The sequence below is a fragment of the Sus scrofa genome, chromosome 14 (assembly GCF_000003025.6).
Source record: "Sus scrofa isolate TJ Tabasco breed Duroc chromosome 14, Sscrofa11.1, whole genome shotgun sequence".
NCBI classification, from domain to species: Eukaryota; Metazoa; Chordata; class Mammalia; order Artiodactyla; family Suidae; genus Sus; species Sus scrofa.
In genome coordinates, this window is record NC_010456.5 from 88,274,660 (window position 1) to 88,287,830 (window position 13,171).

Here is a 13,171-nt window from a genome sequence, read left to right on the forward strand (position 1 = left end):
GTGTGAACCCATGCTGGGCTCTGAGGGCAGAGATAGGAATTGGTGCCCTAGGCCTGCGGAGAATGTTGTGCAAACACACGCAGGCTGCACCTCCTGCCTGTGCAGCAGAGAATGCGCCATGGCATAGGGGACATTGGAGTTGGGCTGAGAAGGAGGAGCAGCAGTTTTCCAGGCAGTCAAGTCAGGGAGGAGCATGGTCCCTGCAGCTGCAAACCTGGGGGGCCAGTGAGCAGAGGCTTGGGTGTTTGGCAGGCTGAGTCTGAGTGTTTCTTAGCCAAGTGACTCTGAGGAAGTTGCTCAATCCTTGAGTCTCACTTGCTCTATCAGTAAAATAGAAATAAAAATGCCCACCTCTCAGAGCTGTTGTGATGATCCAGTAGGGCAATGGCTTCAGAATGCAGAGGTGCTATAAATGGCAACTGTCGTTCTAGAAAAGTCCACTGCTTACAACTCTGGAACCATTTTCATAGTCAACACCATGATTGGTGCCTCTGGGGTTACTTGGTGTGTGTGGGGAATGGCTGGGAGGACTGGACCATGTCCTGTGGGTCATGGGAAGCCATAGAAGATTCACCTCAACCAGATTTATTGAGATATAATTGATATAAGGTGTACAATAAGTCAATCTGATACATTTACATATGGCAGAAGGATTACAACCAAAGCGTTAGATAATACCTTTAGCCTGTCACATACTTACCTTTTCTTTCTTTCTTTCTTTCCTTCCTTCCTTCCTTCCTTCTTTCTTTCTTCCTTTCTTCCTTTCTTTCTTTTTGTGGCGACACCATTTAATATCTACTCTCTTGAACTAGCACAGCGTGGACACCCGCAGAAGCTATACTGAAGCCCAACAAACCCCTCATCCCTTTGTTGGGGAACAGCTCCAGAAGGGCAAGGTGATCTGAATCACCTTGAAGCAGAATGAATGAAGCAATGAAGCAGAATGAATTCCGCAATGAAACGTGCAGAAAAGAGATCCAGGACCTCTTCGTTCTCGGACAGCTGAGGCAGCCGGAAAGGTGAAATAACCCAGGAGAACCTGGGAGAGGTAGGGAGTTTACTCGCCCCGCAAATTGAAGTTGTTACGTAGGTTTCCCAACAACCACATGTCAACTGAAAATGGAGAAGCGTTTTCAATGACTGGACTCTAGCTGCTGAGAACTGGGCAGAGGCGTTTTAGAGATATTTGCACATATGGTCTCCTTGGGAGAGGAAATTATAAGTTAGTATCAAAAAGACTGACCCATTTCCTCACCGCAGCTCACTCTCCAGCAATAACTTATTTACCTTGTGCCTGGTCTGCCTTCTCTCCCAGGGTTGGGAGCCCCAGGTTGACCAAAGAGCAGGAACCCAGTTTTGCCCAGCTCTGTAGACCGGCTCAGAGGAGGCCTGCAATGAATGTCCGTGAACAAAGGCGGATCTTATTATGCCCATTTCATGGATGAGGACACCGAGGCTGTGGGGTGGAAAGAGAGACTGAGAGAAAGCTGGGCAGCTCCAACCTGCTGGTGTGCAGGGCAGGGGTGGGCATGGGGGCGGGGGCAGAGTTCGGGTCTGCAGTTTCGGACTGGAGAGCTCGCGGGCGCGGCGCCGAGGCAGGCGCCTGGGTCCCGGGCGGCCGGAGCGTCCTCGTGGGCGGCGCGGGCAGCAGATTGGGCGGGCGCTGGCCGAGGCGACGCGGGAGGGAGCAGGGCGGGCGGACAGGCAGGGCGGCTCCGCTCGGCAGGCAGAGAGCGACCGGCCGCCGGATCAGGTGAGGCCGACGGGAGCCCTGTGATGCGCCCTTGGGTCCCAGGGGCAGAAGGGCTGGGGGTCCGAGGGGCTTCCGGGAAGCTGCGCGCTACCTCTGCCGGGCGCCTGGGTCGGGGGTGCCCGGTGGGCTGCTTAGAGCTCGGGGCTCAGAGCCGCACAGCCGGGGCCGTTGCGGGGTGGGGGTCGAGGGAACCCTGAACTCTTGCAGCTTCGGTGTCCTCACCTGGGACGCGCGGGTGGCACGCGGGAGAGGAGGTCAGGGGTGAGTGGAAACTGAGCGCCGCGAGCATTAGAAGAAGGGAGCTGATTGCTGAAATTTCAGGAAACAAAGACATTCTTCTCTCCATTCTTAACTTATTGGGAGATTGGTATTATTTGTATTCATTCATTAGTTTTCCTCTGACTGCCGGGAAGGCTGAGGTGGAGGGTTCCCCTCGGGTTGCAGGTGCCCCACCTTGTCCTGAGAGCTGTCTGGGAACTAAAGCTGGAGACACCATTTCACTGGCCTTGCACAATAATCCACTCTTCCCGTCCCAGATCCCTTCTGCAAGGGTACGCTTGGAGGACCTGATACCTCTGAGTCCTCTTTGGGCATCTCTGAAGATGCATTGGGAAGTGACAACAGTCTTGGTGTGAGGTCCCTTGGGGGAAAGCCAAATCTCCCAGAAGGGTCTGAATCAATCAGTGCGGCCCCTGCTTAGCAGCCCCCCCCCCCCCCCACCGGGAGTGGATGCCATCACCTTGAGGTGGTCCAGGTGATGAGTTGCACTGCTGGAGGCTGCAAGCCACAGACACTTGCTCAGGGATAGCCATTCAAGCCCACTCTCTGCCCTGGGAGCTGTGCTCCGTGTTCTGCCCCATAGAGGGACCTCTGAGGTTCCAAACTGCATGATGCCCAGGAGGGAAGAAGGAAGGCAGCTCTATCTAAGAGTGTCATTTCATTAGGGACTCCAAGCCTGGGTCTGCTTGTGAAAGACAAGGGGCTGGAGAGACTAGGCAGTCCCGGAGCTGCCAGGGAGGTGGTTCTGAGCCAGCGTGCTGGGGCCCAAGGCCAAGGACCCTGGGCAGCTGCCACTCTGCATGGGGCATCTTCTTCCTTGGTAGAGCCACACACCAGCACCCCCAGGTGCTCACTCGGGCTCTGGGCTCTGTATGTAGGCCATGGCCAGGTTTTTACGGGGACCTTGGATGTCCATCTCCAACCCTGCCTCTGCCACTCCACAGCTCACCTCCTGCTTTGGCATAGACCCCGCTTCCCTTTCCTCCTTTTCAAAAATCTGTCTGGCAGGGCCTGGTGCCAGGGACTTCAGGATCAGACTGACCAGTGTTTCAGTTCAGATTTGCCACTTACTGACTGTGGAGACCTTGGGGAGGTCCCTACATTCGACTGGGACTCAGTGACCTTCTCTTTAAAATGGGCTGATATTAGATCTGACAAGATGATTTTGCTGTTTTTGCAGGTAGCACATGGTTGGATACTGGCAATTTCATGTGGTTCAGCCTAGGAATGCCTTCCTCCACGGCTCAGGGAAATGTCTCCTAACCAAAGCTCGGTGAAGGCTAATGTCCCTTCTGCCCTCTGTCTCCCAGCAAAGCTCGTGCTCTCTGGCGTGTGGAGAGCCCCTTCCATCCTTGGGCTCTCTCCAAGGATGGGGTCCCACCATCCCTCTCCTACCTGCCTCTCCAAATTCCCTTTCCTGCTCCTCTGGGTACCGCAGGCTCAATTATCTCCATTCTCTCCCCAACCACCCCCCCTCCCAGGTACAGCCCCTGAGGCTGCTTGGGCCTCCCAGGTGACTGGGGGACCAAACTCAAGAGTCATCTCCCTGTGCTTGCTGCCACTGCCTTTTCCCTGCTGCCTCTGTGCACAGTCTACAAAAGGAATCCAGCTTTCATGCTCACCTGGGGCTCGGGGGTTTGAATTATTGCTGCCTTGCCCCTAGAATATGCTTCTGGAAATCCAGTGTCTGTACATAGGGGCTTTCTGGGGTGGAGCTTATGGAGTGGTCCCCTTCTTGGGGTTCCTTCCCAGCCTCTGCAGGTCTGGAGAAAGATACAAGGGTAGGCTGGCAGTTCTGCTCCTTTCCTAGTTCCCGATGAACTTCTTCCCATGTTGCTGCTCTCTCAGCCCTGGCACTTCCCTCCTCTGCCCTGGTCCTAGAAGCTGCTGGGAAGGGCTCTTCGGGCTCAGGCATCCATGTGGTCTAGTCAGCAGAGACTGGCATGGGGTTTCCTGGACCACCAACGACCATCCTGACCCTCCCTTGTGTTAGCTCTCTTTTCACGCCTCTCCCCCAGCCCTCTTCCCAGGGCAGGGATCCAGTCTGTGTCTCAGCAGTGATCCAAGCTGCTGCAGAGACAGATCCTTAACCCTTGATCCTAAAGAACACATGTATATTCACAGATAGACACGACTGTTACAAGGGCCTTAATGAGTATCTGAGATGGGATATTCCTCTATGAAAAGTACTTAGCAAAATGGGGTCCGAAAACCATGTGTATTGGAATCAGATGGGCCACTTGTTGAAATACAGATTCCTGGGCCCCATCCCGGACTCACTCAGCTGCATCTCCTGGTGAGGGTCTCTGGAATCTGTGCTTTCAATCTGCTTCTGGAAGGATTCTGGTGTCTCCTTAAGGTTGAGAATCGTTTGTGGGACTAATGGCCACTAGAGGAGTCTTGAGGAAGGTGAGCCATGATGGTGTGCCTGACGGTGTGGCAGTGCTCCATGTCAAAATACCTGTCAGTGGCATCACCACCTGGAGGCTCTGGAGTCCAGATTCCAGTTTGGTCTTGGTGGAGGGTCCCTTGTCTTGAGGGACCAGTGGAAAAGGGCCAGGCTGGGCTGGGACATGGACGTGTGGACCTGGCTGGCGTCTGGAAGCTGTAAGCTCTGACTCAAGCATAGACCTGGGACCCATAGGGAAGGCAGTGGGCATCCCATGACCTTGACCTGGTGTGTGTGTACACATAGGGGTCAGGAAGAGAGAGCTGGTGTGCTGATGGCTGAGTCTTTGCATACCTGGCTGTCTTTAACTCTGCCATGTGTCACCTGAGAAACAAGGTTGGCAGGGCAGGTAGAGGCTGAGACCAGGAGGGCACACTGTGTGTCAAGCCCCAAGATTTTGGTTCTATCCTAAAGTGCCTGGGCTGCCAATGGAAGGACCTGAGCATGTGGCAGAATGTATTGCTGTCTCTATTTGCAAAAAAAAAAAAAAAAAAAAAAAAGTGGTAAGGGGATTTCTATTGTGATCCTTAAAGAATTCTCTCCCTGAACTCTGAAAACAATAACCCAACTTTTTTTTTTTAATCATCAAAACAGCCTCAAACTTTGAGTTCAGAGGGAATTTTGGGAACAGGTTCTGGCATCAGACAAAACTGGGTTTGTATTTGGGCCCATTGCTTATTAGCTGTGTAATTATGAGCAAGTTGCTTGACATCTCTGAGCCTCCATCCTTTAGTTCCCAGCCTTGAGATGGAAGCAGCCATGAACCTCTCTACCTGGCCTCCACTCTTCCCTGGATTTCACACAGGAGGCACTATCCCTAAGTACCATTTGTCTTTGCTTTGCAGGCATTGTCACTGAATCACCTGGAATCTTCTCACAACCGCCATGAACATCTCTCACTTCCTGGGCTTGCTGTTCCCAGGAGCCCCACAGGGTCAAAACAGGAGCAAGGCAAAGGGCATCCCATACAATTTCTCTGACCATTGCCAGGATTCCATAGACCCAATGGTCTTCGTTGTCACCTCCTATAGCATTGAGACCATTGTGGGGGTTCTGGGCAACCTCTGCCTGATATGTGTGACCATTAGGCAGAAGGAGAAGGCCAATGTGACCAACCTTCTTATTGCCAACCTGGCCTTCTCTGACTTCCTCATGTGCCTCATCTGCCAGCCGCTCACGGCCATCTATACCATCATGGACTACTGGGTCTTTGGCGAGGTCCTTTGCAAGATATCAGCCTTTATCCAATGTATGTCAGTGACGGTCTCCATCCTCTCGCTTGTCCTTGTGGCGCTGGAGAGGCATCAGCTCATCATCAACCCAACAGGCTGGAAACCCAGTGTCTCCCAGGCCTACCTGGGGATTGTGGTCATCTGGCTCATTGCCTGCTTCCTCTCCCTGCCCTTCCTGGCCAACAGCATCTTACAGAATGTCTTTCACAAGAACCACTCCAAGGCTGTGGAGTTTCTGGCAGATAAGGTTGTCTGTACCGAGTCCTGGCCACTGGAGCATCACCGCATCATCTATACCACCTTCCTGCTGCTCTTCCAGTACTGTATCCCGCTGGCCTTCATCCTGGTCTGCTACGTGCGCATCTACCAGCGTCTGCGAAAGCGGGGGCGGGTATTCCACAAGGGTGCCTACAGCTCGCGGGCTTGGCAGATGAAGCGGATCAATGGCATCCTTGCGGCAATGGTGGTGGCCTTTGCCGTGCTCTGGCTGCCCCTGCATGTGTTCAACAGTCTGGAGGACTGGTACCATGAGGCCATCCCCATCTGTCATGGCAACCTCATCTTTTTGGTGTGCCACCTGCTCGCCATGGCCTCCACCTGTGTCAACCCTTTCATCTATGGCTTTCTCAACACCAACTTCAAGAAGGAGGTCAAGGCCTTGGTGCTGACTTGCCAGCAGAGCATCCCTGTGGAGGAGTCCGAGCATCTGCCTCTGTCTACAGTGCAAACAGAGATCTCCAAAGGGTCTCTGAGGCTCAGTGGCAGGTCCAACCCCATCTAGCCAGGTCTAGGGCTTTTCATTGCCATGTTCATTGCCAGACTCCTTCACTTAGCTAACTGGGCACATTGCAAGCTAGGGGTGGCACTCCAACATTACTGGCTTTGTGGGGCCCAGATAGGGTGGCAAGAACCTGTTTTTGCATCCATTAGTGCCATGAAGCCTGGCATTCAGATGATTCAGCTGTTGTTCCTAGGGGAATTCTGAGTCTGGATTCTACAGGGCACACACAGTGTGCCTTGCAGCTTGAGCAGATGCCAGAGCCGGAGATGGTCTGATTGTAGCAGGCAGAGTTCATTCTGGTCACTCAGCAACAGATGCTGAGCCTGAGAACCCAGGAGTCTCACCTCCACCAGCAAAACTGCAAGGCTGTTTTGGGAAGAACACGTGGAATCAGAGTTCTGGACTTTGGTCAACCTCTACCACTGTGGGAGATGATGTTTGTGGATAGGCTTTGTAAGTGGTAAAGAGTTCTGCGGAGGCAAGCCAGTGGGATTACTGTATGTCATTATTATATCCAGCTGCAGAGAAGGGATTCTGGTAGCCTGCTCATGCTCCTCTGCAGTAGGAAGATCAGCCCCCTGCAGCAGGAATTCCAGGGTTGGCATCCTACTCCATCCTTTTTCTCTTTCGTTGCATCTACCACCATGTATGGATATAAGCCTGCAAGTATCTCTCCTTGATGAGATTGTGAGCACCTTGAGGATGCCGTCTGTATGGTCATAGACCTTGGGTCCTCCATGCCTGGGACAGGCCCTGACACAGGGAGAGAGCTCCAGAAAGGTTTACCATGGAGACAAGAAAGGTTACTAAGGCAGTAGGCATCCCAACTGGGTGCTCAGCTGAGAAGAGGCACCTGGCCCCCGGTTCAGTGTGGGCAGTGCTCGGGCTGTGGCAGTCACACTCTCTCACCTGCCGTTCCTTACCTCCCAGGACCTTTCTTGACAAGGCAGCTTGCCAGGGACTCTGTGACACTCTCCATTGTCAACCCCCTACAGAGACTTACAGTACTCAAGACTGTGACTCTAGCCTGTTCATTCCACACTCTGCCCCAAGGTGCCTTGTCCCAAGTCATGTGCCACGGTTCTTCCAAAGCCCCCCTAGGACTTTGGGCCTCCCAGAAGCTCTCAGTAGTGGCAGGGCCAGGGAGTTCTTAGAATTTGGCTTAATGGAGCACTGGCTGAAAGGAGCAGGGGGTCCTCCTTCCTCTAGCCAGCCAGGGAAAATGAGAAGGAGCTGTGATGTATGTGAGTATCTCACCCTTGGAGGTCAAGGGTCAGTCTTCCAGATGCTGAGCCAGATCCAAGGCTTCATCTCTCTATGGAAAAGACAGCTTGTCCTTGCAGAGAAGGAACTTGCTCGTGGGCCACCTTGGCTGGTATGTCCAGGCCTGGCTGTGCCTGCTCAGAGGCACTCTGCCTCCAGCTGAGCGATTAGTGGCCAACCCACCATAGCCTCCTGGGGGCAGGGATTCAGGTTTCTAGAACCCCTGAGGAGCCTCACTGTGAGGAGCCTAGAAGATTGGCTTTACACAGGGAATCCAGCAGCAGGAGACTGAACAGCCACATCTGACCATCTCTCTGACCTGGCCTCTGAACAAAAACCCTTACACTCAACACGCAAATCAATTGCTCTTGGAGCCACCAGTGCCCTTCCTGGAGCTGTTTGTTTTGTCTCAAGTTTTGGTTGCATCTCCCGTTATATTCCTTTGCTTGCTTTTATCTGGAATTTTTGGGACAGATTGTTGAGCCATTCTCTTGGATGCAGCTTGTGCTTGTCCTCTGGTGCCATCCGTGCTGGCTGCTCCAGGTAACCACATGCCCGTGAAGCCCAGGCCCTGGGACCTAGACCAGCAAGATATCATTGCTTACTTTCTCCAAGGAATTGGGGGCCTCAGTTTCCTCCAGATCCCGTGAATTGTTTGGGAGTTTGCCTGTCATCATTCCTCAGTGGTGCCAAGATGCTTAAGACCAAGAATGCTTTAGGGTGCTAGCATGCCTGAGGACTGGGGGACCAGGCTGGGCATCTGGTGAAGGTCTTTGGCATTGGAAATTGGGGTAGTGTGTGGAAATCTTGTTGAGCATCTTCTGTGCTTCCCTTCCCTTGCTGGGTTGGCACAGACGGTCTGGATAGCTGTCCCCTGCTCCTGGTTCCTAATGACCCTTGGTGTTTCCTAGTTATCCAACACTCTTGGCACTTGGATCTCAGTGTGCTAAGAAGACCGGAAGCTTTAGGATCACTTGGAGCTTGTTAGACATGCAGAATCTCTCCTCCTACCCTAAATTTAGTGAATCAGAATCTGTATTTTATCAAGATCTCCAAGTTAACGGTGCAAATACTTGAATTTGAGAAGCTTTGCTCTAGGAAACAGATTGCCTTGGATCCTGGAGACACTTGGTGAGCACCTGTAGACACCCCCTGTGGGATCTATAGGAATCCTAGTTCCAGAGAGAGGGCTGGGAATGGTCTTGCTGAAAAGGTAGATTCAGTTTTGGTTGGTTGTCCATCTCTGACTGCACGTGGACATATTTCTTATGAAGCCTTTTCCTTCCTTCAATAAATATTTGTGAAATGAACAGTTTTGCATGGTTACCTCCTTGGTGAACATGGCCCTCTGTATTCTGCTCTGTTTTACTTAAAACTGTATCATCAACCATTTTCCATCTTGTTGGATATTACTTTTGACAGCTGGTTAAGTTTAGAAAATGCTCCAGTGAAAGCTGGTACTTCTGGATAGCATCTCTCTTTAACTCCCAGAGAGGCTCTCTCTTACCCAGGAAATACACCTGTTCCCAGTTGTAGTGGGAGGGAACCATCTTCAGAGGAGCCCAGTGGCTGGATTTGGAGACACAGCCACAAAAACTGCCTGGGGACCCTCAGAGGGTGTAAAACCTGGTGATGAGTGTTTAAATCCTGCCTAACTCTAGCCCTTTTTTTTTTTTTTTTTTTTTTTTTTTTTTTTTTGCTTTTGCTTTTTAGGACCACACTCATGGCATATGGAAGTTCCCAGGCTAGGGGTCAAACTGGAGCTACAGTGGCCGTCCTATGCCACAGCCACAGCAACACCAGATCCTAACCACATCTGCACCTACATCGCAGCTCACAGCAGTGCTGGATCCTTAACCCACTGAACGAGGCCAAAGATTGAAACCACATCCTCATGGGTACTAGTAGGGTTTATTTCTGCCGAGACATGACAGGAACTCCATAGACCTTCCTTTTTAAAGAAATGATCTTGACTTTTTTTTCTCTTATAAAAGTAATCATAGTTATTTTTAAAATGTGCAAAATAAATAAAATGAAAAAGGAAATAATATTCAACCACCCAAAGGTGATCACTGATTACATTTTGGGGAGTTTTTTCTTTAGTTCATATATAAATGAAAAAAACCGCCAAACTTAAAAAAACCAACATGGTTGAGGGAGTTCCCTGGTGGCTCAGCAGGTTAAGGATCCAACATTGTCATGCCTGTGGCTTGGGTTTGATTCTTGGCCTGGGAACAGCCAAAAAATAAAAAAAACAGTTTGGGATCATACTGTGAGTGTATGCATATTTCCATATGAATTTAAGAATTATTTTATATATTTTTTGCTTAACTCTAACAATTTTTATTCATTCATTCAACAAATATGTCAGTCACATAGTAGGTGCTGGGGATAAGTGATAAATAAAATAGATACTGTCCCTGTTCTCAGGAAGCTTATAGTCCGTTGCTGGATCCAGCTTAATCCTTAATTATTATCAGCTGTGGCATATTTAGATGTTCCTGGACCTATTATAAATAGTTATATGATGAATGTCTATACAGAGAACTTTTTCTGTATTTAGAATTATTTCCTGAGGAGAGATTTCCAGAAGTACAATTACTGGGTCAAAGGATATGGACATTTTTCAAGGCTCTTGATGTGTTCTGCTAAACTGATTTCCCAGGAGGCTATGGAGTGGTTTCCATTCCCTGAATAGCACGTTACTCCCTGTGCCCTGGCCACTGTTGAAAAATTATGTCAGTGAAAAGACCCCATGGTCACTCTATCTCGTTTCCTCTCATCCACTCATGAATATCACACCAACATCACCAGTTTTCTGAGCTTCTCTTTACACAAAACTCCTCTAAAGGCTCGTGTAATCTCGAAGTCCTTGCTTCCTCCCTTCTCGTGCTCTTTTGTCCATGCATGAAAGAAGGTTGACCAGTTGATCTCTAAGGTGTCTTCCAGCTTCTTGCTAGAGAGTTTGAACTTTAGGACAATGGAGAAGTATTGCAGGCTCTAGGCAGGGGAATGACACGGTGAAGTTACACTGAGAAAGAACACTGGCTGAACTGGCTTGGGTTCCCTTAAAAGCAGAGGCTGAGGAGTTCCTGTTATGGCTCAATAGTAATGAACCCAACTAGTATCCATGAGGACGGGGTTTGATCCTTGGCCTTGCTCAGTGGGTTAAGGATCTGGCACTTGTAAGCCAAAGGTGAGGCTCAAATCCCATGTTGCTGTATCTGTGGCGTAGGCTGGCAGCTGTAGCTCCAATTCGACCCCTAACCTGGGAACTTCCATATGCTATAGGTGGTGGCCCTAAAAAGCAAAAAAAAAAAAAAAAAAAAAACTGAAGCTGAGGCAGAGACTAATGGCCTCTGTTTTTATTAGAGAATCCAATCTCAGGAAATAGATTGAGGGACCTGGGAAATGAGACAGGAAAGGAGAGACAGCCAATTCCAAGAGGAGTTATTGAGCTGGCTGCTTCTAAGAGGCAGCTGATCACTTGATTTGTGCTGTAACTATCTCAGGACCATCTGTCTCAGTCCATTTGTCAAAGGTTCACCCTGTGGAGTTGTGCACTCAGAGGCACTGAATGCACCTTCCTGTGAACAGAGCAGCTCTGGGAAGTGGGGAGGAGAAGTGTTGCGAGGGTATGAGGGGAGGCGGCACTGGGTCACACCCATGGAAGTTGGGCAGAGCCTTGCAGGGCTGGATGCTGCAGAGGCCACTGAACCATGAGGTGGGTAAAGACCAGAGGATCTGAAGCAAGGCTAAGGAGGCCTCAGATGTGGGCAGAGCTGCAGTTGGGATGGGAGAGCAATTATGGGTTGAATTGTGTCCCCTCCCCCCTACAGCATTTATACGTTGAAATACTAATCCCCCAGTAAGTACCCCAGAGTGTAACTATTTGGAAGCAGGGGCATTGCAGATGTTATTAGTTAATATGAGGTCACACTGGACCATGGCAGGTCCTTAATCCAAGATGACTGTGTCTTTATAAAGAGAGGGAATCTGGACGCAGAGGCAGTCGCACGCAGGAAGAATGCCCTGTGAAGATGAAAGCAGAGATCTGGATGATGCTTCTACAAGCCAAGGAAGGCCAAAGGTTTCTGGCAGATCAGAAGCTACTAGAGAGGCATTGATAGATTCTCCCTCACAGCCCTCAGCAGGAACCAACCATGCTGGCACTTGGATTTTAGACTTCTAGCCCCCAGAACTGTGAGACAATTAATTTCTGTTGCTGGAGTCCCCAGGTTTGTGATACTTTGTTAGGGCAGTCCTGGCAGACTAATAGAAGAGGTGAGATTGAAGGGAGGGAGACCTGTCCACATGAGTTGTGGTGTCAGTCAGGTGTTTGGCTGTTGGAGACAAATCCCCAACTCAAACTTGTGATGATGAACTAGGGCATTTATAGACTCATGTAATGGGGCTATCGGAAGGACATTCTTTGACCGTGGGCTGGATTCAGGGGCTAAAACCATGACATCAGAGCTCTCTTTTCCTTTCCTGGTCTCCATCATTCTTTCAAATGCTTTGCTTCTGCTGGTCTCCTCATGGCTTTTACACTCTCTACATGCCACAGTAAGAGGCCCCACAGCTTCCTTTCTACTTTGGTCTTTGTGAGCCTAAGGAGAAGGAGCATAGCTCTCCCTCTGTGTCTAGTGAGAACTCTGGGGAGGATTGTGATAGCTCGCTCCTGAGCTGAGACCATGGCCAAGGGCTGGAACAGTTTCTATAGCCAGGTCTGGGTCCCTTGACTACTCCTGGATCAGGATGGTGGGTCAGCCCCACTTGAATTCTATGGATGTTCAGGATTATCATACCAGAGGACAGAGGTAGCTTCCCAAAGAAAGTGATGATAGGCGGGCAAAACTGCAAAAGCAGAAGTGGGCTTGGAGAGAGGAGAATGGATTGGAAAGGTATTTGGGTGTTGAATGGACAGAATAACTTAGGTATGGGAGAGAGAAGGAAGATTTCCAGGTTCCAGACTAGGGAACATAGATATATGTCTGGTCTTTAGTGAAATGGAGAGGGCTTTTGTTTTTTGGTTTATCTTTGGACCCGCTGTGTTTAAGGGTGTCTTGGGTGTGCAGATGGATGGTCAGATGCTTGAGTCTAGAGAGAGCTTTGGCCAAGGCTCAGGTCAATCATGCAGAGGGGTGGGGCTGGGATGTGGCATGACTGGGGCGTGGGCTGCTCTGGAGCTGGATGTGGGCCAAAGGCATTCCAGTTTCCCAGGGCTGAATCTGATGATGGGACACTGAGGTCAGCAAACAAGGTGGGGCCTGGGATACAGGGTGGAGCAGTGCCCAGTAGGGAGGCCCTGATGGACAGGGCGGGAGGAAGCCAGGCGTAGGAGTTATCTTCCCAGAGATGTCAACAGGTAAGTTGCCCTTCATCTGTGTTCTATGGCTTCACTTTAGAGAATC

General features: G+C 50.5%; 2 protein-coding genes across 3 annotated transcripts in view; one reads left to right on the top strand and one right to left on the bottom strand.

The window, feature by feature from the left end:
- LOC102164631 (translation initiation factor IF-2-like) overlaps positions 1–2,948 on the bottom strand; it is a 55,545-nt gene extending 52,597 nt beyond the window's left edge. Inside the window, exons 1-2 of the mRNA XM_021073699.1 lie at positions 2,887–2,948; positions 1,503–1,857 (exon numbers count right to left, since the gene is read on the bottom strand). Of these exons, the coding sequence (XP_020929358.1) occupies positions 1,503–1,857; positions 2,887–2,948 (417 nt within the window). The remainder of the gene's footprint in view (positions 1–1,502; positions 1,858–2,886) is intronic.
- PPYR1 (pancreatic polypeptide receptor 1) lies at positions 1,681–9,061 on the top strand. 2 transcript variants are annotated; one of them, XM_013981691.2, is made up of 2 exons: positions 1,681–1,753; positions 5,327–9,061. In XM_013981691.2, the coding sequence occupies exon 2, from the start codon at positions 5,367–5,369 to the stop codon at positions 6,492–6,494; it is 1,128 nt and encodes a 375-aa protein (XP_013837145.1). In that variant the 5' UTR covers positions 1,681–1,753; positions 5,327–5,366; the 3' UTR covers positions 6,495–9,061.

Coding starts and splice junctions, on each gene's coding strand:
- PPYR1 (XM_013981691.2), top strand. CDS start 5,367: ATGAACATCTCTCACTTCCTGGGCTTGCTGTTCCCAGGAGCCCCACAG.